Below are 23,330 nucleotides of genomic sequence, written 5' to 3' on the forward strand. Positions count from 1 at the left end.
GGAGCTACGCTAGACAACAGCATGACTTCTCTACCTCACACCTAACTGACGGTCTGTACTGGAGCTACGCTAGACAACAGCATGACTTCTCTACCTCACACCTGACTGACGGTCTGTACTGGAGCTACGCTAGACAACAGCATGACTTATCTACCTCACACCTGACTGACGGTCTGTACTGGAGCTACGCTAGACAACAGCATGACTTCTCTACCTCACACCTAACTGACGGTCTGTACTGGAGCTACGCGAGACAACAGCGTGACTTCTCTACCTCACACCTAACTGACGGTCTGTACTGGAGCTACGCTAGACAACAGCATGACTTCTCTACCTCACACCTAACTGACGGTCTGTACTGGAGCTACGCTAGACAACAGCATGACTTCTCTACCTCACACCTAACTGACGGTCTGTACTGGAGCTACGCTAGACAACAGCATGACTTCTCTACCTCACACCTAACTGACGGTCTGTACTGGAGCTACGCTAGACAACAGCATGACTTCTCTACCTCACACCTAACTGACGGTCTGTACTGGAGCTACGCAAAAAATGAATAGAAACGCAACATGCAAATATTTCAGTCAGTTTGAAATAAATGAATTACAGATATTATGTTGGGCACAGATACCTTTAAAAAAAAAAAAAAAAGTATGGTCGTAGACCAGAACACCAGTCAGTATCTGATGTGACCGTTTGCCTCATGCAGCGCGACACATCTCCTTCACTTGGAGTTGATCAGGCTGTGGAATGTTGTCCCACTCTTCTTCAATGTCTGCAAAGTTGCTGGATATTGGCGGGAACTGGAACACTGTGTCGTACACGTTGATCCAGAGCATCCCAAACATGCTTCTGATCACATACTGCGGTTAGCATGCCAATTGAACGCTCTTAAAAAATGGAGACATCTGTGACATTGTTGTGTGACAAACTACACATTTTAGATGGTTTTATATTGTCCCCCTGCACAAGGTGCACCTGTGTAATGATCATGCTGTTTAATCAGCTTCTTGATATGCCACACCTGGATGGATGATCTTGATTGGTAAAGTGGATGTGAACATGTGTGCACCATGTTTGATACGTTTCTGTGATCTTTTCATTTCCGCTCGTTACATATATTTTGACGCGGTGTATATCGCCCGGGCCACGGTCTTAACAGCTGGGTAGAGACGTGTAGGCCCCGGGGTTGATGGCAATGCTGCTGCTCGTAGGCCTTATTACTGCCAAAGGCTCCAAATCACTACCTTCAGATAAATTCTCTCTGCTCTTCTCCAAACATGTCTGTTTGGAGGTTAGGGTGTTTTAATTGTGTTTTTTTTTTTTCTTCCTCAACCTGGAGCCTTGCGTAGCCTAGGGGTTGTGTGTGTGTGTGTGTGTGTGTGTGTGTGTGATGGTATTCTGCCAGTATTCCTCCATCATATTTCTTCTCAGTAAATGGTCTGTTATTTGTAGTTTCCAACCTGGTTGATGGGGATGGACCACATCCAGTGTGTTGTGAAGACGCTCCTACATCAGGGGTCTGGCAGTGTGCCGGATATCCCTTTTCTTCTTTCTGATGTGTTCCTGTGTTTTTAAAATAAATAAATAAATAAAAAAATCTTGTGGACAAGACCTTTTTTGGTGTGTTTTAGCTTCAGTTCAATAAAACATGGTTATGGAGAACGGATATCTCCTTCCTCCCTCCCTCCCTCCCAACCTCCTCCTACCACAGAGCTGTGTAGCTATTCCAGCCGTCACTTCCTTTTTTGTAGAGCGCTTTGATCAGCCAGGATGAGGAAGAGGACTACACTGGTGCTGGGCTAATGAAACAAATGACTCGGCTGCTCCTACTGCCGCCTTTTAATAGCAGATACCATACAGGCAGAAGTGGGGAAGAATCAGTGTCCTTCACCCTGTCCCCTAGCCCGTCTGCCCGCCTCTTCTGCCCCAGGCCCTCTCGATCAGACTTAAAAACAACAGACTAGAAGTAACTTTCATCTTCCTCTTTAACTGTGAACAAAGGAAGCAAATTAACACCCGGCAGTTAGTGGGAAGTGAGTAAGCATAAAAGGTTTTGCTTTTCTGATATGGGAACATCTTAGATGAGCCCACTCTCCGCCAATCCTGAGAGGGCTTTTTCTTCTTCAACAGTCCTCTCTAGTGACTGACACCTCACCCTTACTGTTAATTGGAAAGATGCTCGCTGACAACCCAGAAATGGGAAAAAAAGTTTTACAGATAAAGATCTGTCCTCACCCCTCTCTCTGAGCTGAATAATCCTCTCAGAAGCCTCTTCTAGTTAAATCCATCTTCAGCCAGAGGCTTTCTATATCTCCCCTGTTTCCATCTTGTCCAAATGGGACAACCCCTGACAGATGGGGCCAACACCAAATTAAAATGTGACCTTTATTTTTTTTTTTTACTTAATAGCTTGGGTGGGTGAGGTCTGAAGAGGAGTGACTGACTAGCTTAAGTCCAGCAGTGCAGAGTGAAACAGCCGTCCTCCCTGCGCTTTATAGCTCCCCCAGCTACTAGTGGCTGCTGAGATGGGCTTGGTAGAGTCAGGAGGAGGAGGAGGGGGTGGTAGAGTCAGGAGAAGGAGGGGGTGGTAGAGTCAGGAGAAGGAGAAGGGGGGGGGGGGGGGGTGGTAGAGTCAGGAGGGGGGGGGGTGGGGGTGGAGTCGGTGGGAGGAGGTGGTGGTCGAGTCGGTGGGAGGAGGTGGTCGAGTCGGTGGGAGGAGGAGGAGGTGGTGGTAGAGTGACAGTTGGTCTGAGAAACACCACTTCAACCATAAATCCTTGTCATATCCAACCCCAGTCCTTTCCTCCTCCTCCTCCCCAGAGAAAAGGCCCATAGGCAGTGCCTCTGATACTTTAGACCTCTGCTGACCACAGCAACTGCTAGAACCTACCAATCATTTATCCACTTTCTCTCGCTCTAGTCTTTCTACTACTCAGTACTAGGCATACAGGTGCAATATACACACACACACAATGTACTGTTAGTTTAAAACTGTCCAGGAGTGCTCATGACTCACTACTGTGGGAGTAGTGCCATGTTCCTTCCGGCAGGCTGACTCTCTCCCCTGCCTGACTCCATCCTCCAGCTGAAGAAACGGGATTACATTACTCAGTTACTTTTATCCCTGTCTGGTATGAAGGGTATATGTGGTTCATTAGCCATGGAGATTGTTCACCTTGGTTGCTGTCTTGTGTTCACTGCGCATGCCTACAGTGTTAGCTAGATATGTCTGACTTTACCCTGTTTTGTAGGTTAGCTGGCTCAGTCTGACTTTACCCTGTTTTGTAGGTTAGCTAGCTAAGTCTGACTTTACCCTGTTTTGTAGGTTAGCTAGCTAAGTCTGACTTTACCCTGTTTTGTAGATTAGCTAGCTAAGTCTGACTTTACCCTGTTTTGTAGATTAGCTAGCTAAGTCTGACTTTACCCTGTTTTGTAGATTAGCTAGCTAAGTCTGACTTTACCCTGTTTTGTAGGCTAATGTTGTCCCTAATGAGACCGGTTCCCTATATAGGGCCCTGTGTTTGTCATTGGTTGGAAGTAATTATTTAAACCAATCATTGTGTTGTATATCATGGTTGTCGGAACTGAAGGCTGTCTCAAATCATTGTCATATCATTGTCATTGTCCATTTGATGGGAGTTATTCGAGCAGCATGTAATCTTCCCAAATAGCAATTCCATATAGTGCACTACTTTTGGCCAGTGCCCTATGGGATGTAGTTCACTATGTAGGGAACAAGGGTGCCATTTTGAAGAAATCTGTTTGATTTTATTTTTTTAGAAAGGTATGAAAGTGCCAGGTTGGTTAAAATGATATCAAGCCTCTTTACTTTTAGAAGAAAAAGAAAATCTTCTCTCTAGGGCTGACCCCATTTAGTTAACTTTGTTGATTGTTGGGTCGATAGGCTGTTGGTCGACCGAGATTTAATTTAGTCGAGCAGTTGCAAGTTTGACTTTTTGGTGCACAAGCCAATCGGCTGATTCGTACCTGTCTCAGTCAGGTTGCCATGGGAATGTCACGGTACATCACTCTAAGTCATACTGAAATAGCAAATGGTTGTATTATGTAAAAAAATAAGGTTGCAACACTTAATATATATATATATATATATATGTATATATATATATATATATATATATATATATATATATATATATATTTTTACAACATGCACTTTCTCCTGCGTTAGATACGGCTGCTGTCCACGGTTCTGGAACATAATCTTCAGTGTGCCTTTTTTAAAATGTTTTTTTACATTTCATTTTACCCCTTTTTCTCCCCAATTTCCTGGTATCCAATTGTTTTAGTAGCTACTATCTTGTCTCAATACTTCAACTCCCGTACGGGCTCGGGAGAGACGAAGGTCGAAAGTCATGCGTCCTCCGATACACAGCCCAACCAAGCCGCACTGCTTCTTAACACAGCGCGCATCCAACCCGGAAGCCAGCCGCACCAATGTGTCGGAGGAACCACCGTGCACCTGACGACCTTGGTTAGCGCGCACTGCGCCCCGGCCCGCCACAGGAGTCACTGGTGCGCGATGAGACAACGATATCCCTACCGGCCAACCCCTCCCTAACCCGGACGACACTGGGCCAATTGCGCCTCGCCCCACGGACCTCCCGGTCGCGGCCGGTTACGACAGAGCCTGGTCGCGAACCCAGAGTCTCTGGTGGCACAGCTGGCGCTGCAGTACAGCGCCCTTAACCACTGCGCCACCCGGGAGGCCCGGCGTGCCTTTTCTGTATGTTGCTATGTGCATAATACCAAAGTTAACCAGCACATTGAGATTGATAACACGAGGTGGAGGCAGCAGCTGAGACGATTAATTGTCTAAGAAAATTGAGGAGAGCGCAAACCCCAACTTCATTTAGATCAATAATCAATAACCTAACTGTTGAATGTGCCTAGCTTTTATGAGCCCTCCATATATATCTACAGGAATACCACAGATCCTCAATATGTTCGTGTTTGTTTAATAGTGAGCACCAAGCCTCACGAAACGGCATAATGTCGGATAAAGCACTTTCACAGATTCGGCTGTTTTTTTTTATCTTTGCAATGCTGTAATAAAGGTTTTACATTTTGTTTTCGTTAGAACAGACTGCTGTTACTTTATAATTTATTTCGTGTTTACACTGTTCCAAACAGGCGCAGCAATGATATTGTAATCCAACGGCATCTGTTTGTCACACATAGTATGCACACAGCTCTCACTCCTATACCCCCATTTTTCTTGACCTCGTTATGATCATCATGTCCCGTCTATTTGATGTCAATGTAATGCCATTTGGATTAATCGTTCAGCAGTCGTATGTCTTGGGGGGTAGAAGCTGTAAAGGAGCCTTTTGGTCCTAGACTTGGTGCTCCGGGTACCACTTGTAGCAAAGAAAAATTTGACTTGGGTGACTGGAGTCTCAGACAATTTTATGGGCTTCCTCTTACACCGCCTAATTATATAGGTCCTGGATGGCAGGAGGCTTGGCCCCAGTGATGTACTGGGCCGTACACACTACCCTCTGTAGCAACTTATGGTCAGATGCCAAGCAGTTGCCATACCAGTCAGGATGCTCTCGAAGGTGCAGCTGTAGAACTTTTTGAGGATCTGAGGACCCCATGCCAACTCTTTTCAGTCTCCTGAGGGGGAAAAGGTTTTGTTGTGCCCTCTTCATGAATGTCTTGATGTGTTTGGACCATGGTAGTTTGTTGGTGATGTGGACACCAAGGAACTTAACTCTCTACCCGCTCCACTACAGCCCCGTCGATGTTAATCGGGGCCTGTTCAGCCCTCCTTTTCCTGTAGTCCACGATCAACTCCTTTGTCTTGCTCACATTGAGGGAGAGGTTGATGTCCTGGCACCACACTGCCAGCTCTCATTGTTGTCAGTGATCAGGTCTACCACTGTTGTGTCGTCAGCAAACTTAAGGATGGTGTTGGTGTTATTTTTGGCCACGCAGTTGTGGGTGAAAAGGGAGTTCAGGAGGGGACTAAGTACACACCCCTGAGGGGCTCCAGTGTTGAGGATCAGCATGGCAGATGTGTTGTTGCCTACCCTTACCACCTGGGGGCGGCCCGTCAGGAAGTCCAGGATCCAGTTGCAGAGGGAGGTGTTTAGTCCCAGGGTCCTTAGCTTAGTCATGAGTTTCGTGGGCACTATGGTGTTGAACACTGAGCTGTAGTCAATGAACAGCATTCTCACATAAGTGTTCCTTTTGTCCAGGTGGGAAAGGAGAGTGTGGAGTGCGATTGAGATTGTGTCATCTGTTGGGGCGGTATGCAAATTGGAGTGAGTCTAGAGTGTCCGGGAGGATGCTGTTGATGTGAGCCATGACCAACCTTTCAAAGCACTTCATGGCTACAGATGTGAGTGCTACCGGGGCGGTAATAATTTAGGCCGTTTACCCTCGCTTTCTTGGGCACAGGCGCTATGGTGGTCTGCTTTAAACATGTAGGTATTACAGACTCAGTCAGGGAGAGGTTGAACATGTCAGTGAAGACACTTGCCAGTTGGTCCGTGCATGCTTTGAGTACACTTCCTGGTAATCCGTCTGGTCCTGCGGCTTTGTGAATGTTGACCTGTTTAAATGTCTTGTTCACATCGGCTACCGAGAGCGTGATAACATCGTCATCCGGAACAGCTGGTGCTAAAGTGTTTTAGTTTAAATAACAAATGGATCTTTGAATAATTAGCCTAAACAATAAATAATTACAAATTCACAAATGCATTAAACCTATTTTAGTCTGCTGTAAAAAAAAAGGCTTCATATATATTTTAAAAAATCATAATTTTTTTTTAGTTAGAAGAGAAATCTGGTCCCGTTAGTGTTTTACACTGTTGGAAATGTTCAGAAATAACATTTGTAATCCAACTTCAACTGTTTGGCACACATAATACTCACACAACGCTTGTTTCCTATTACTCTCCCTTTTATCTGGATCTCTAGTAGCTTCCACAATGAAGTCAAATGTCTTCCACACATCAGCGTTGAACCCGCCTTGATTTAATCAGTAAATATTTGCCTGTTTAGAGTTATTATTATCATTATTATTATTATTATTATTATTATTATATATATTTTTTTTTTCACGTCCTCCTCATCCATTTTGTTATTACTGTGTTGGGAGTTTGTTAGAACCTATTTGTTGTTGTGACTATGATGGGCTATAGGTCAGACAACATGCTTACATTCAAGGGTTGAGTGAATAATGTTTTTCCTAAACAAATTAGGAATTTCGGTTAGAACTTCTCAGTCAGAAATTCGTTAGAAATTAAATGACTAAAATGATGGTTCAGCTTCAGCAATCAACACTGTGCTGTGGTAAAATTTTTTGCTGCAGTAGGTAGGGAGGAGAGCGAGATGACGTGCACCAGTTACACAGGCACTTGCTGCCATTTTCACGTTTTTTAATGTGACCATCGGGCTCTTAAGTCATTTGTCTTTAATTCAATCAAACCAAACAAGGGAAATTAAGATATATGATTGGAGGATTCTGTTGGACTAGATTACCATGCTGTGATATGATTGGAGAGTTCTGTTGGACTAGATCACCATGCTGTGATATGATTGGAGAGTTCTGTTGGACTAGATCACCATGCTGTGAGATGATTAGAGATTAGAGAGTTCTGTTGGACTAGATCACCATGCTGTGATATGATTGGAGAGTTCTGTTAGACTAGATCACCATGCTGTGAGATGATTAGAGAGTTCTGTTGGACTAGATCACCATGCTGTGATATGATTGGAGGGTTCTGTTGGACTAGATCACCATGCCAACTCTTGGTTGGGGTTGGAAACTGTACGGATGGTTTAAGAATCACCAAGACAGACTGTTTGAAAAGGGACAATGGCATAATAAGTGCCACTTAATTAAAACCAGTTCTCATGGGTGCCGGGAAATCAGACCAAACTATTTAATTGTAACCATTTTTATTTAAAAAATATGTTTTAAGAAATTTTTTTTTTCTTCAGTTTTGCCACGTCTTACCCACTTTACAGATATTAAATTGTACATTTTACAGAAGGAAAGGGGAAGGGAAGAGAAAAGCATTCATTTGGCACAGAGATTATCAGGGGGGGGTAGGTGGAGTGGGGGGTAGGGCTTTCAGAGTATGGCAAGATAACAACCCCCCAAAAAACTAACTTGACAGAGCCAGAATGTGAAAATGGAGGCATATTTCTACAAATTGTGTTAATTTCAATCATTTTTAAAACCAGCTGTTATCTTTAACCGTGAGATGTCAATTGTTTGCAAACGCCTCCCCCAAAAAAATATAGTACTATTCACTCTCTCCTGTCCCTCTTATCCATTCTTGGGCCGTAATTTAGAAAATAAGGCTTCTGTTTTTATCTGGATGACATGACTGAAGTCAGCTGGGACTGGTTTCTTGGAACATGCAATAAGTTTTTGAATGGATGACAACACAGTTCTTACCCTTGATGAAAAAAAATAAAATCTAAATGAGTTTTTTTTGAGACATGAAAATGGGAATACATGACATGGCTTAGTTTGGAGAAACTACAATGGAACAACAATTTGACGACTTCAAAAACCGTTTGAGTTGTGTGACTGACTGAAACAGTCCGCTGCAATGTGGATGGATGTTTTGAACAACTGTTGCCTCCTGCTTGGCTCTGCTCTGCTGGTAAGACCTAGTTCCGGCTCGGCTCTGCTGGTAAGACCTAGTTCCGGCTCGGCTCTGCTGGTAAGACCTAGTTCCGGCTCGGCTCTGCTGGTAAGATCTAGTTCCGGCTCGGCTCTGCTGGTAAGACCTAGTTCCTGCCCGGCTCGGCTCTGCTGGTAAGATCTAGTTCCGGCTCGGCTCTGCTGGTAAGATCTAGTTCCGGCTCGGCTCTGCTGGTAAGATCTAGTTCCGGCCCGGCTCGGCTCTGCTGGTAAGATCTAGTTCCGGCCCGGCTCGGCTCTGCTGGTAAGACCTAGTTCCGGCCCGGCTCGGCTCTGCTGGTAAGACCTAGTTCCGGCCCGGCTCGGCTCTGCTGGTAAGACCTAGTTCCGGCCCGGCCCGGCTCTGCTGATAAGACATAGTTCCGGCCCGGCCCGGCTCGGCTCTGCTGGTAAGACCTAGTTCCGGCCCGGCCCGGCTCGGCTCTGCTGGTAAGACCTAGTTCCGGCCCGGCCCGGCTCGGCTCTGCTGGTAAGACCTAGTTCCTGCCCGGCTCGGCTCTGCTGGTAAGACCTAGTTCCTACTCGGCTCTGACTGCGTCCCAAATGGCACCCTATTCTCTTAAGAAGTCAACATTGTCCAAAATAGTGAACTATTAAGGGTATATGGTACGACTCTCCTCTCCCCGCCATTAGATTTGTCTTGTAGAGCACTGGAATAATGTTCATGATCTGATTTTTAATTCAACCACTAAGAACTTAAGCCTATTTTCTCCCGCTCTCTTTCCTGGATGTGGTCAGCGTGTTTAGGACTCCTAGTGAGACCACGTCATTGTTGACAGTGTATAGGACTGCATCCCAAATGGCACACCTTACTTTATAGTCCACTACTTATGAAAAAGCGTTGGGTTAGCTTGGCCGTGTTAGCTTGGCCCCGGCCTGTTTCAACACAGTTGACACTTCATAGCGCCCTCTAGGAACCATCCTTCCTCACCTCCCAGTCACTTAAATCATGAATCTCTCAATCTATTCTGAAACAGTTCCAGTCTTTGTAGAAGGACGACTTCAAAATGCTCCTGTCTTCTAATAGGGGTTGACCAGAACTCTGAGCCTGTGGCAATTCCTAAACTGTCATATTTAACTTTGGCTCACTCCCCCTCTCTTGCTTTCATTTTCATTGATTAAAAATATATCTATTTTGGGTTGATTTTAGTTTTTGTAGGAGGGGAGCAGTAATTGGTTTTGATGCCACATTGCCAAGGTGATGTTTACCTCTCCTCTCCCTATGTTGTCCCAAGGTGATGTTTACCTTTCCTCTCCCCATGTTGTCCCAAGGTGATGTTTACCTTTCCTCTCCCCATGTTGTCCCAAGGTGATGTTTACCTCTCCTCTCCCTATGTTGTCCCAAGGTGATGTTTACCTCTCCTCTCCCTATGTTGTCCCAAGGTGATGTTTACCTCTCCTCTCCCTATGTTGTCCCAAGGTGATGTCTACCTCTCCTCTCCCCATGTTGTCCCAGCCCCAAGGTGATGTCACGGTTTGTCCCAAATGACACTCTCTCCTATATAGTGCACTACTTTTAACCACAACCCTTATGACACTGGTCTGGTGCACCGTGTACTGGATAACCCCATAGAATAACATGGCCTGTCCTGTTGGTCTTAGCCCCATAGAATAACATGGCCTGTCCTGTTGGTCTTAGCCCCATAGAATAACATGACCTGTCCTGTAGATCTTAGCCCCATAGAATAACATGACCTGTCCTGTAGATCTTAACCCCATAGAATATCATGACCTGTGGATCTTAGCCCCATAGAATAACATTAACCGCTCAGAAGGATTCCCTTAGATAAGCCGAGGCATAAACCCCCAAATATCCCTCCTCCCCTCAACTCTCTTCCTTCTCTCTCCCTCCTTGTGCCCTCTCTCTCCCTGCCCCCTACCTTGTAAAAGGAGCACAAAAAGACCTGCAGATGAATTGGGGGAGGGAGAGGAGCTGCAGTGGCGGCTGCTTTAGTCTGATGCTAATGCACATCCTCTCTGTGCTGCATACCAATGTGTCCTGAACCTGCCTCTCAGCCGCCTCCTGCCTGAGCCCCAGCCTCAGCCGCGCTCCTCTCCCCCTCTGTTTGCTTATCACAGGAGCTACATTCGCTCTCATGGGAGATTCTCTACAGTTTAACATAAAGCCGTGCGGGGTAATTATCTAGTCAACCACCCCACCCCCCCCCTCTTCTTTCTGCCTGTTTTTCCTCCCTCTTCTTTCTGCCTGTTTTTCCTCCCTCTTCTTTCTGCCTGTTTTTCCTCCCTCTCTCTCTCATCCTTTCTTTCCAAAGAAGGGAAATGTCAGCCTGGCTTGACAATCTCTCACAAGAGCAGGATTCGTGATATGGAGTTAAATGTCCTTGCTGGCTGTGTTGAGGGAAGGATGTTCTTACCAACTGTTTGAATGGCCGTCTGACTGGCAGCCGTGGCCATCTAAAATCTCTGCTGGATCGCTGGTGTGGGCGACAGAATATTATTATTTTTTTTTTTGTGCCTTTCCTTAATTGGTTCAATGTTGACGCTGTCCGAGCTGATTAGAGTCTGTGAAGCTGCGACGTAAGGCTGGCTAGCTGGGACTTCTAACGCCACTGGGTCTCCTCCCTGAGACTAATTATTATTATTTTTTTCAGGATGAGAGACACTGTGCAGAGCAGAATAGATTTTTTTTTCCCATTGTTCACTATTACGGTCTCTGTACGAGCTAGATATCCCCTACTACCTCTCCAGAAACTTATTCTGTGTGTGTGTGTGTGTGGGGGTTTGTATATTGCTTCAGTAAAAACGGCAGTAGACCAAAAGGTTCTGCTGCGGCTATCGATACTGATCTCTTTTTTTTAATACCGACCGCTGATGATGAATGTTTTACATGTAAATTGTCTGATACATCTCCACTACAAGTTCCATCTCGGGCTGCAGACGGTTTGACTAAGCAGGTACCCGCAGGCAAATGGAACATTAACCTTTTCACGGACAGTGCTAAGCTTTTAGCTTCTAATGGGAGGCAAATGGCCTTTTATTGAATCAAAATGAAATCCTGAAACAAGAAGGCTATCGTGGGTGTTCACTGACCAGAATAGAAAGGTCCTGTTTGGATCCAGAGAGAGAGACACACAGAGAGACACACAGAGAGACACACAGAGAGACACACAGAGAGACACACAGACAGAGACACACAGACAGAGACACACAGACAGAGACACACAGACAGAGACACACAGACAGAGACACACAGACAGAGACACACAGACAGAGACACACAGACAGAGACACACAGACAGAGACACACAGACAGAGACACACAGACAGAGACACACAGACAGAGACACACAGACAGAGACACACAGACAGAGACACACAGACAGAGACACACAGACAGAGACACACAGACAGAGACACACAGACAGAGACACACAGACAGAGACACACAGACAGAGACACACAGACAGAGACACACAGACAGAGACACACAGACAGAGACACACAGACAGAGACACACAGACAGAGACACACAGACAGAGACACACAGACAGAGACACACAGACAGAGACACACAGACAGAGACACACAGACAGAGACACACAGACAGAGACACACAGACAGAGACACACAGACAGAGACACACAGACAGAGACACACAGACAGAGACACACAGACAGAGACACACAGACAGAGACACACAGACAGAGACACACAGACAGAGACACACAGACAGAGACACACAGACAGAGACACACAGACAGAGACACACAGACAGAGACACACAGACAGAGACACAGAGAGGAAATGCACATTTTTGAAATATAAATATAAGCCAAGTAATGTTTATCAGATTAGATTTTCTGTTGGAGATTTAATTCAGATTGTGACATAAATAAAACATTTATTCAATATTCATAGTAATTTACAACAAAAAAAAAAACGTAACAAATGTGAAAAAAAAAGAAAATGCTTTTAATTGAATAACCAAAACCCCATTTGAATCACTTCTGTACCAACACCTCATTGTGATAGTAACATACTGTGGCTACCGTGCATCTTTAAAACCTGTCATTATAATCCACGGTCCTTTCCGCCACAGATTCCCCTTGATAATGATATCATGATATAGACCACCACCTATTTGTATCTGTGTCTTGATAATGATATCATGATATAGACCATCTATTTGTATCTGTGTCTTGATAATGATATCATGATATAGACCACCATCTATTTGTATCTGTGTCTTGATAATGATATCATGATATAGACCAACATCTATTTGTATCTGTGTCTTGATAATGATATCATGATATAGACCACCATCTATTTGTATCTGTGTCTTGATAATGATATCATGATATAGACCACCACCTATTTGTATCTGTGTCTTGATAATGATATCATGATATAGACCACCATCTATTTGTATCTGTGTCTTGATAATGATATCATGATATAGACCACCATCTATTTGTATCTGTGTCTTGATAATGATATCATGATATAGACCAACATCTATTTGTATCTGTGTCTTGATAATGATATCATGATATAGACCATCTATTTGTATCTGTGTCTTGATAATGATATCATATAGACCGTCTATTTGTATCTGTCTTGATAATGATATCATGATATAGACCACCATCTATTTGTATCTGTGTCTTGATAATGATATCATGATATAGACCATCTATTTGTATCTGTGTCTTGATAATGATATCGTGATATAGACCATCTATTTGTATCTGTGTCTTGATGATATCATGATATAGACCATCTATTTGTATCTGTGTCTTGATAATGATATCGTCATATAGACCATCTATTTGTATCTGTGTCTTGATAATGATATCATGATATAGACCATCTATTTGTATCTGTCTTGATAATGATATCATGATATAGACCACCTATTTGTATCTGTCTTGATAATGATATCATGATATAGACCATCTATTTGTATCTGTGTCTTGATAATGATATCGTGATATAGACCACCTATTTGTATCTGTGTCTTGATAATGATATCATGATATAGCCCACCTATTTGTATCTGTCTTGATAATGATATCATGATATAGACCATCTATTTGTATCTGTCTTGATAATGATATCATGATATAGACCACCACCTATTTTGTATCTGTGCCGTCTCTCAGTAAGAGGATCAGTCTACTGATGTTTTGGCAAAAAAATAAAACATTCTCCTTGCTGCAGAAAGTGAAATAACAATGTGGTGATAAATCACTACAGTTTTCTTTTTTTTTTAAGACTGATTGCCCACAGCTTGATATGAACATTCATATAAAAATAAATGGTGACTATATCTACTACGTCCTCATCAGTCTCGTCACTGTTCATTTCCACCAGCCATCAACTCTCCCACTCAATACACTAATCTCATTGATTTCTCAAAGCTAGCGAGTAGAAATTATGCTTTTTTTTTTTTTTGTAAACTGGGGGGGGGGGGGGGGGAGGAGAAAGAGGCAACAAAAATTAAACCCTGTATTTAGAATGGTAAACAGCCCATATGCTGCTGCAGGAGGAATACTTAGTTTATACTTCACACTCTTTGTAAGGCAGCTGTTGACACTTGCACTGCCCGTAGCCGTTGATGATAACCAGCGCTCCCTCCTCGTGGCTGGGCTCGTACTCGTTATAGGGTACCTGCGTGGCCAGGTCCGCCATTTGCTGCCGCTGCTGGGTCCTCATCTGGCGGCGGTTCTGCATGGCCGAGCACTGGCGTATCCTGCGCATGGCAGGAGGGCAGCACTTCCGCGAGATGAACACAACGAAAATGATGAGGAAGAATGTAAACAGAAGGACCATAGTTCCAATGATCACCCTCTGGGTCAGGACCGTGTTGTCAGTCTCCGAGAAGTCCTCCGTGACTCCCAGCTCTCCGCCCTCCACTGTCGCGGCGGAGGTTGCCAAGGCGGTTGCCAGGGCGGTGCGCGGCGTGGTGGTCGTTGTCATTATGGTCGTAAAGCGGCCAAAATCCACATAGAAGTCCTGCGTTGGTGTCTGCTGCGTTATTCCAAACAGCGAGCTGGTGACCTCCACGGTTGTGCCTGTCGCCGTGTCCGTGGCCATCGACAATGTGTTTGTGGTCAAGACGACCGGTGGCGGCGCCGTAAAATTTGGGCAAAGTTGGAATCCATAAACGGCATCCAGTATCTCCTCGCCCTGGGCGTACTCGGGGGTGTGACACAGGATAGAGTGTTCCCACCTCCCCTTGAAGGTGCTAAGCCAAGTGGCCAGCGAGCAGATCCCTTTGGTACATTCCCAAAGGTTGCTGGACAGCCCCACGGTACCTAGAGACCGCCACATATCCAAGACCAGAGGGTCCAGGCTGCCTAGCTTGTTGTTATCCAATAGGAGGATCTTCAGATTGGGCAGCGTCTCGAACACGTCCGGGGTCAGCACCCGGATCTCGTTCCCTGTGAGGTCCATCTTCTCCAGCGTGGTCCAGGTCCACTCCATGTTGCAGGTCAGGTTGGAGATCTTGTTCCACTGCAGATAAAGGAACTGCAGAGCCACCAGACGGGGGAAATGAGCCAGATTGATCTTAGTCAGCTGGTTGTGTTCCAAGTGGAGTTCTCTGAGTTTAATGAGGCCAGCGAAGCCGTTCCGGGCCAGGCTTCGCAGCCGGTTGTTGGACAGACCCAGGTACTCGAGGCTGCGGCAGTCCCAGAAGGCCCGGACGGGGGTGGTGCGCAGCGAGTTGGAGCGCAGGTGGAGGATCTGCAGCTTGCGGAGGCCATGGAACAGCTCAGGCTCCAGCGCAGTCATCAGGTTGAAGGACAGATCTAAGATCTGTAGGTTGATGAGGTGGATGAAGGTTGTGTTTGGCAGCGTCGTGATCCGGTTGGAGCTCAGGTTGAGGTCTTTGAGTTTGTAGAGCCCCTGGAATGCGTCCTCCTGCACCGTGGTGATCTGGTTGTGGTCCAAGTGGAGCCAGGTGAGCTGGGAGAAGCCATAGAACTGGTCCGGGCTCAGTTCAGCGATGCTGTTGTGGCGGAGCGATAACCCCAGGGCCCCCCTGTCAACGCCGTCCGGGGGCGCCTCCAGTCCTTGGGTGTCGCAGTAGAACTGCTGGTCTTCGCAACGGCATTTCTGGGGGCAGGTTGTGCATGACGCAGGAGACGGCAGGCACAGCAGCATGCTGAACACACACAGGCACAATGCCGTTGGTGCAGGTCCCACCAATGGCCACCTTGAATGGAAACCTGGGGGGTTTAAAGATAAGAAAATCAACCAATGGGAGGAAATGCTGATCTCTGCAGAGCACTTATTGCTAATCTGTGGTGGTAAGTTAAAAAAGAAAAGGAAAATGATACTCCCCTCTCCCTCTTGCTCTGCCTACATGACCCCTCCCCTACTCCCTCATTATTCCAGAATTTCACATATTATCGATCACATATCATCACTGCTATGAGCGTTCTGAGTTTACTTTGACGACGAGCAAGGAAGGAAGGAAGGAAGGAAGGAAGGACGGGAGGGAGGTTAAGGAAACAATCCTCTCGGAAACACACAACAGTTTGTCTCTGTTACATGTTCATGTATTTATACATGAAGCAGTGATGTAGAGGTCTTCTCACCCTCCATTCAGGTCATCGGTTTATGATCAGACAGAAGAATATCTGCAGGTTGTTAATTAATGATTTCTTTCCCCCATCTCTCTGCTTCTAGAATCATTCATTATACCTTTTGATTCAATTAAACTTTTACATTTTTTTTTTTTTCATATATAATTTTAGTTTACGCTCAGCATTCTTTAAGAATTGGCATGGAGATAATCTTTTTCTCCCCCCCCCCCCCCCACACTGTTATACAACATGTCAGTTGGTCGTATAATTTTATAACAAATCAAGACTTGACTCCCCCCCCCCCAAAATGAAAAGGCAAAGAAGAGGAGGATGACATTGAAAGTATATAGAACAACCCTATTAACCCTTAGTCCCGCCTTTTTCACTCTTGTTTCCTATTCAGGTCCAGACTCTCTGGATAAAAGAGAATAACTTACCCATTCTTTTGTGCACGTCGGAGGCTGCATTCAACTGTCCTTTTCCACAGCGGACTCCCGAAGCAGCCAGAAGGAACACAAAGGGAGAAAAGAAAAGCCCTTTTGAGGCACAAAAGGAACCGGGCTCTTCTCTTGCTGAAGTAATGAAGTGGCGGCGTTGCTCTTGAGCCCTCCCAATTGAAACGAAATCACAAATCCCATGTCCCTGGTTGATTATGTTGTCGGGTCCTAGTTGTGATCTTCCCCTCTGGCGTTTTTTAATCACACATTATCCAAAGGGCTGTTTTTTTTTGTTTTTTTTTTGGTATCTTCGTTTTTAGTTGATTTGCTGCCAAAGCTCCCTGGCTCTTAAACACTGTTTCCTCGTATTCCTTCCCTCCTCCTTCCACACTGCAATGATGTCAGCTCAATTGGTTAATTGAGTATCAAATAGTGCCCCTCTTGGCTGAGAGGTGGTGGTGGGGGGGGGGGGTCCTCTCCATCCCCTAGTCGTCCTGCCCCTAACTTGTTGATGGCAGGGATACCCGGCAGGCAGAGAGCCGTTGGGTTGGTCGGTCTGTGGTGACCAGCACAGCCTACTGCAGCGATCAGTATGTTGGAGGGAGCAACTCTCCTCCTACGGGCGCTGGGCGTCCCGAGCAGCCAGCTAACGACGCAGAGAGAAAAGACGAGCGGAAAGCCAGGGATGTTATTCTGAGCTTTTGTTGCAGCCACTCACCACTACAGAGTGGTGGCAGCCTGGCGTCGAACATCAGTGCTGTTTCTCTCTCTCTCTCTCTCTCTCTCTCTCTCTCGCTCTCTCGCTCTCTCTCTCCCCCTCTCTCTCTCGCTCTCTCTCGCTCTTTCTCGTTTTCTCTACTTCTCTCTCTCTCTCTCTCTCTCTCTCTCTCTCTCTCTCTCTCTCTCTCTCGTTTTCTCTACTGCTCTCTCTCGCTCTTTCTCGTTTTCTCTACTGCTCTCTCTTGCTCACTCGTTTGCTTTCTGCCTTGCACACTTGCGCACAGTGCTCACGAGCCTCATTCCTCCTCTCCCTCTCCATGTCTTTTTGTTTTTGTTGTCTTCCTTCGTTTCCGCTGACTCGTCACCATCAGAATATTGATATCGCCAACGTGTTGCGGCAGCTTCCTGTTGGAACCAACCAGGACTAAATCTGAACCTGCCTGTTGTCTGACCGTGTGTGTGTGTGTGTGTGTGTGTGTGTGTATATGTAAATGTGCGCACGCTAGACACAAATTAAATAGAATTATTAAACAAATGTCCCTTTTTATGATTCCCTGGACTCCTAGAGGAGGGAGGGAGGGAGGGAGGGAGGCAGAGCAGTTGAAATATGCTGCAAAGCCCCCTTGGTTGAACTGAGCAGGAGGTGGCTATGCTGTAGTCTGATTGGAGGGAAGAGTGTGATACATCATTCACGTCTATCCACAGGGCACTGCTTTCATTTAGAGTATCGGGCTTGCTGACGTATGGGCAGCCGCTCTGTACTTCAATGAGATTGGTTTGGAACGGTGTAGTGGGGGCGGGGGCGAATTCCAACCACCTGTTGTATTTGGTGTTCGGCTGAGAAGTGGATTCTGATTAGTGGTTTGGTTGCGGGGGTGGGGGGGTCTGGTCTGGCTAGTTGTCTCCATTCATGTTTTGACTCAGTTCAGCAACTTGGAAGGAGGCGGCCGCGTCACCAGTGACGTGAGTTGTCTCTTCTTTCTCCCTCTTTCAACGTACGTCTTTCTCACTTCCTTTCCGGACCTTCGTCCTCCCTCTGTCTCTCTCTCTCTCTCCCTCTGTCACTCTCTCTCTGTAACTCTCTCTCTGTATCTCTCTCTCTGTAACTCTCTCTCTGTATCTCTCTCTCTGTAACTCTGTGTCTCTATCTCTATCTCTTGCTCTCTCCCTCCCTCTGTCACTCTCTCTCTATCTCTCTCTCTCTGTAACTCTGTGTCTCTATCTCTATCTCTTGCTCTCTCCCTCCCTCTGTATCGCAACAGTAAGAAAGACTCTTGCTCTCCATAATGTTTGATGTAATGGTGTGTTCAGACTGGACCAGCTCCAGACAGACTCTCCATAATGTTTGATGTAATGGTGTGTTCAGACTGGACCAGCTCCAGACAGACTCTCCATAATGTTTGATGTAATGGTGTGTTCAGACTGGACCAGCTCCAGACAGACTCTCCATAATGTTTGATGTAATGGTGTGTTCAGACTGGACCAGCTCCAGACAGACTCTCCATAATGTTTGATGTAATGGTGTGTTCATTTGTTGTGATAGTAGTAGGTGGGTCCGAGACAGAACACCCCAATCCCCCTCTATCCCACCAGCCTCTCCATCTATCCCACCAGCCTCTCCATCTATCCCACCAGCCTCTCCATCTATCCCACCAGCCTCTCCATCTATCCCACCTGCCTCTCCATCTATCCCACTCAGCCTCTCCATCTATCCCACTCAGCCTCTCCATCTATCCCACCAGCCTTTCCATCTATCCCACCAGCCTCTCCATCTATCCCACCTGCCTCTCCATCTATCCCACTCAGCCTCTCCATCTATCCCACTCAGCCTCTCCATCTATCCCACCAGCCTCTCCATCTATCCCACCAGCCTCTCCATCTATCCCACCTGCCTCTCCATCTATCCCACCAGCCTCCCCCTCTATCCCACCAGCCTCTCCATCTATCCCACCAGCCTCTCCATCTATCCCACCAGCCTCTCCATCTATCCCACCAGCCTCTCCATCTATCCCACCAGCCTCTCCATCTATCCCACCAGCCTCTCCATCTATCCCACCAGCCTCTCCATCTATCCCACCAGCCTCTCCATCTATCCCACCAGCCTCTCCATCTATCCCACCAGCCTCTCCATCTATCCCACCAGCCTCTCCATCTATCCCACCAGCCTCTCCATCTATCCCACCAGCCTCTCCATCTATCCCACTCAGCCTCTCCATCTATCCCACTCAGCCTCTCCATCTATCCCACCAGCCTCTCCATCTATCCCACTCAGCCTCTCCATCTATCCCACTCAGCCTCTCCATCTATCCCACTCAGCCTCTCCATCTATCCCACTCAGCCTCTCCATCTATCCCACTCAGCCTCTCCATCTATCCCACTCAGCCTCTCCATCTATCCCACTCAGCCTCTCCATCTATCCCACTCAGCCTCTCCATCTATCCCACTCAGCCTCTCCATCTATCCCACTCAGCCTCTCCATCTATCCCACCAGCCTCTCCATCTATCCCACCAGCCTCCCCATCCCCATCTATCCTACCAAGGTACTTTAGCATTGTTTTAGCTAGCCCGTTAATATTAGCATCTGATTTGGCTGTGTAGCCTGTTTGCTAACCTGTTAATTGTTAGCGTAGCGTGTGAACGTCTGCAGTGTTAGTGTATGCTGATGACAAGCACATCAGTTCAGTGTATTTATTGAGTTCTATTAAAATCCTGCTCCTCTCCTGTAGCCTGTCACTGTCTAGTACTACGACCTTATCTTTTAATGAGGACTTGATCCCCCCCCCCCCCTGTATGAGTCCCAAATGGCACCCGATTCCCTACCTAGTGCACTACTTTTGACCGGAGGCCTATGGGCGGCATCTCTCTGCAGTCATGGCTGCATTTAGTTTTTCCAAATCACACAACACGTTGAGGTATATATTTTCTCACGCCGTGGTAGAGCAGGACTGGTTTGTGACGTCACCTAGCTTGGTGGTCTGCTCTCATTCTCATCTGTTAACCAAGGTTACACTCTATCTGCATCCCAAATGGCAACCCTTATTTACTGCACTACTACCCTATGGGCCTTGATCAAAAGAAGTGCACTTCAAAGAGAGCAAGGTGCCATTGGCCATAGGGTCTGGTTAAAAGTAGTGCACTTCAAAAGGGAATAGGGTGCCATTTCTCCCTTTGACACTCATTCACAGTGTGAGAAAGTGGGAACGAGAGAGAGATTCCTTCAGTCTCTGTTGGAATGACGGCTATTACCAGGAGTTTCTCCGGTGCCGTGTTCGCTCATCCTGATCTGAACCTCTCAACACCCTTAGATGGACCAGAACAGGGAAATAACTAGAGCGTTCCCGCGCAAGGTGATTGGTCGGCCAATTAAAACCTACGGAACATCTAGGCTTGGCGAAGGAATCAATATGAAGTAGCTGCCGTGATCATTAGGCTCCACACAGGACACGTTATTTCCTTTTAGTTGATATCCTTCCTCAGGGAGTCCCTCCTCAGGGGAAACTCAATGAGCGGGAGAACGAGAGAGATGGGGAGAACGAGGGAGATGGGGAGAACGAGGGAGATGGGGAGAACGAGGGAGATGGGGAGAACGAGAGAGATGGGGAGAAATCTGTACTGTTGTCTATCTTACACTATATCTGTATCTATGGTCCATCTCATATCACTGTCTTGTACAGGCCTGTGATTCATTCCTCAGTGACTTTCAGCCACCTCTTTCCCTTTCTCTCTCTCTCTGTGTAAATAGTCATTACCAGTCAGTAGGCCTCTCTAACCTTCTCTCTTTCTCTCCAGGCTGGCAAGAAGGACAGGAGTGATGCTCTGAACACTGCCATCGACAGGATGACCAAGAAGACTAGGGACCTTCGCAGACAGGTTGGTACAACTTCCTTTTCTTCTCCAGAGACCTCTGCTGATAGGTTGATTTTCCTCCCCCTCTCCTCTTCCGTTCTCCTCCTCCTCCCTCCTTGTTTGTTCCCTTTATCCTCACATGAATTCTCCAGAGACCTCCACAGACAGGTTGGTCCAACTCCCTCCCTCTCCATCCTCCCAGTCCTTCTCCAGAGACCTCCACAGACAGGTTGGTCCAACTCCCCCTCTCTTCCTTTCCTCCCTTTCATCCTTCCTTCCCTTGTTCTCGTTCTCTCTCCATCCTCCCAGTCCTTCTCCAGAGACCTCCAGAGACAGGTTGGTTTTACAAAATATTTAGTTTCTCTACCAGAGGCTTTCTGTTCTCAGGTACACCTAATATAACTGTCCTGCTGTCTGACTCCTCTTTCTCGCTCTGACTCTCTCCTCCTGTGTAGCTGCGTAAGGCGGTCATGGATCATGTTTCTGACTCGTTCCTGGAGACCAACGTTCCTCTGCTAGTTTTGATCGAAGCAGCAAAGAACGGGAACGAGAAGGAGGTGAAGGAATACGCCCAAGTGTTCCGCGAGCACGCCAACAAGCTCATCGAGGTACGTTACCTAAAATTACACAAACATCTTGGATGTTTAATTCAAATACCGGAGTTGATGTGTCTTCAGAAAATATCATGTGTTGAAGTTAGGGATGGACTGAAGGATGGGGACATTACTACACTGATCTCAAATATAAATGCAACATGCAACAACTTCAAATATTTTACTGAGGTACAGTTCAAATAAGGAAATAAGTTCAATTGGGAATACAGATATGCATCTGTTGGTCACAGATACCTTAAAGGTAGGGGCGTGGATCAGAAAACCAGTCAGTATCTGCTGTGACCACCATTTGCCTCATGCAGCGCGACACGTCTCTTTCGCATAGAGTTGATCGGGATGTTGATTGTGAAGTGTTGTCCCACTCTTCAGTGGCTGTGAAGTTTCTGGACATTTGCGGGAACTGGAGCATGCTGTTGTACACGTCTATCCAGAGCATCCCAAACATGCTCAATGTGTAACATGTCTGAGTATAAAGGCCAATGGAAGAACTGGGGCATTTTCATCTTCCAGGAATTGTGTCCAGATCCTTGAGACATGGGTTCAAGGGTTATCGTGCTGAAACATGAGGAGTGACGGCAGATGAATGGCACGACAATGAGCTTCAGCATCTCGTTACTGGATCTCTGTGCGTTCGGGAGAGGCGAAGGTCGAGAGCCATGCGCCCTCCGAAACACGACCCCGCCAAGCTGCACTGCTTCTTGACACACTGCTCGCTAAACCCAGAAGCCAGTCGTACCAATGTGTCGGAGTAAACACCGTACAACTGGTGACTGATGTCAGCGTGCATGCGCCCGACCCGCCACAAGGTGTCTCTAGAGTGCGATGGGAGAAGGACATCTCAGGCCGGCCAAATTCTTCCCTAACCCGGACGACGTTGGGCCAGACCCTATGGCCTCATGGGTCTCCAGGTCGCGCCCGGCTGTGACACAGCGCGGGATTGACCCTGGGTCTGTAGTGATGCACTCGGGAGGTCTAGATTGTCCTTATGTCCACAGCACAAGGTGCACCTGTGTAATGATAATGCTGTTTAATCAATCAAATCAAATGTATTTTATATAGCCCTTCGTACATCAGCTGATATCTCAAAGTGCTGTACAGAAACCCAGCCTAAAACCCCAAACAGCAAGCAATGCAGGTGTAGAAGCACGGTGGCTAGGAAAAACTCCCTAGAAAGGCCAAAACCTAGGAAGAAACCTAGAGAGGAACCAGTCTATGTGGGGTGGCCAGTCCTCTTCTGGCTGTGCCGCGTGGAGATTATAACAGAACATGGCCAAGATGTTCAAATGTTCATAAATGACCAGCATGGTCGAATAATAATAAGGCAGAACAGTTGAAACTGGAGCAGCAGCACGGCCAGGTGGGCTGGGGACAGCAAGGGTTTAATCAGCTTCTTGATATGCCACACCTGGTCAGGTGGATGGATTATCTTGACAAAGGAGAAAAGTTCACTAAAAAAATATGTGAA

General features: G+C 46.5%; 2 protein-coding genes across 8 annotated transcripts in view; one reads left to right on the forward strand and one right to left on the reverse strand.

Annotated features, from left to right (window-relative positions):
* The window catches only part of LOC110504468 (catenin (cadherin-associated protein), alpha 1), a 224,062-nt gene that overhangs the window by 104,123 nt on the left and 96,609 nt on the right, over nucleotides 1-23,330 (forward strand). For all 7 annotated transcript variants that reach the window (XM_090220082.1, XM_090220085.1, XM_090220079.1 and 4 more), the window contains exons 9-10: nucleotides 21,195-21,275; nucleotides 21,707-21,859. In XM_090220082.1, the coding sequence (XP_090076208.1) occupies nucleotides 21,195-21,275; nucleotides 21,707-21,859 (234 nt within the window). The remainder of the gene's footprint in view (nucleotides 1-21,194; nucleotides 21,276-21,706; nucleotides 21,860-23,330) is intronic.
* Nucleotides 12,510-17,668, reverse strand: LOC110504469 (uncharacterized). Its single transcript, XM_021583225.3, has 2 exons — nucleotides 16,686-17,668; nucleotides 12,510-15,888 (listed from the first exon to the last, which is right to left on the reverse strand). The coding sequence occupies exons 1-2, from the start codon at nucleotides 16,687-16,689 to the stop codon at nucleotides 14,216-14,218; spliced, it is 1,677 nt and encodes a 558-aa protein (XP_021438900.3). The 5' UTR covers nucleotides 16,690-17,668; the 3' UTR covers nucleotides 12,510-14,215.

Source organism: Oncorhynchus mykiss, chromosome 25 (genome assembly GCF_057628025.1).
Source record: "Oncorhynchus mykiss isolate SJ-2025 chromosome 25, ASM5762802v1, whole genome shotgun sequence".
NCBI lineage: Eukaryota > Metazoa > Chordata > Actinopteri > Salmoniformes > Salmonidae > Oncorhynchus > Oncorhynchus mykiss.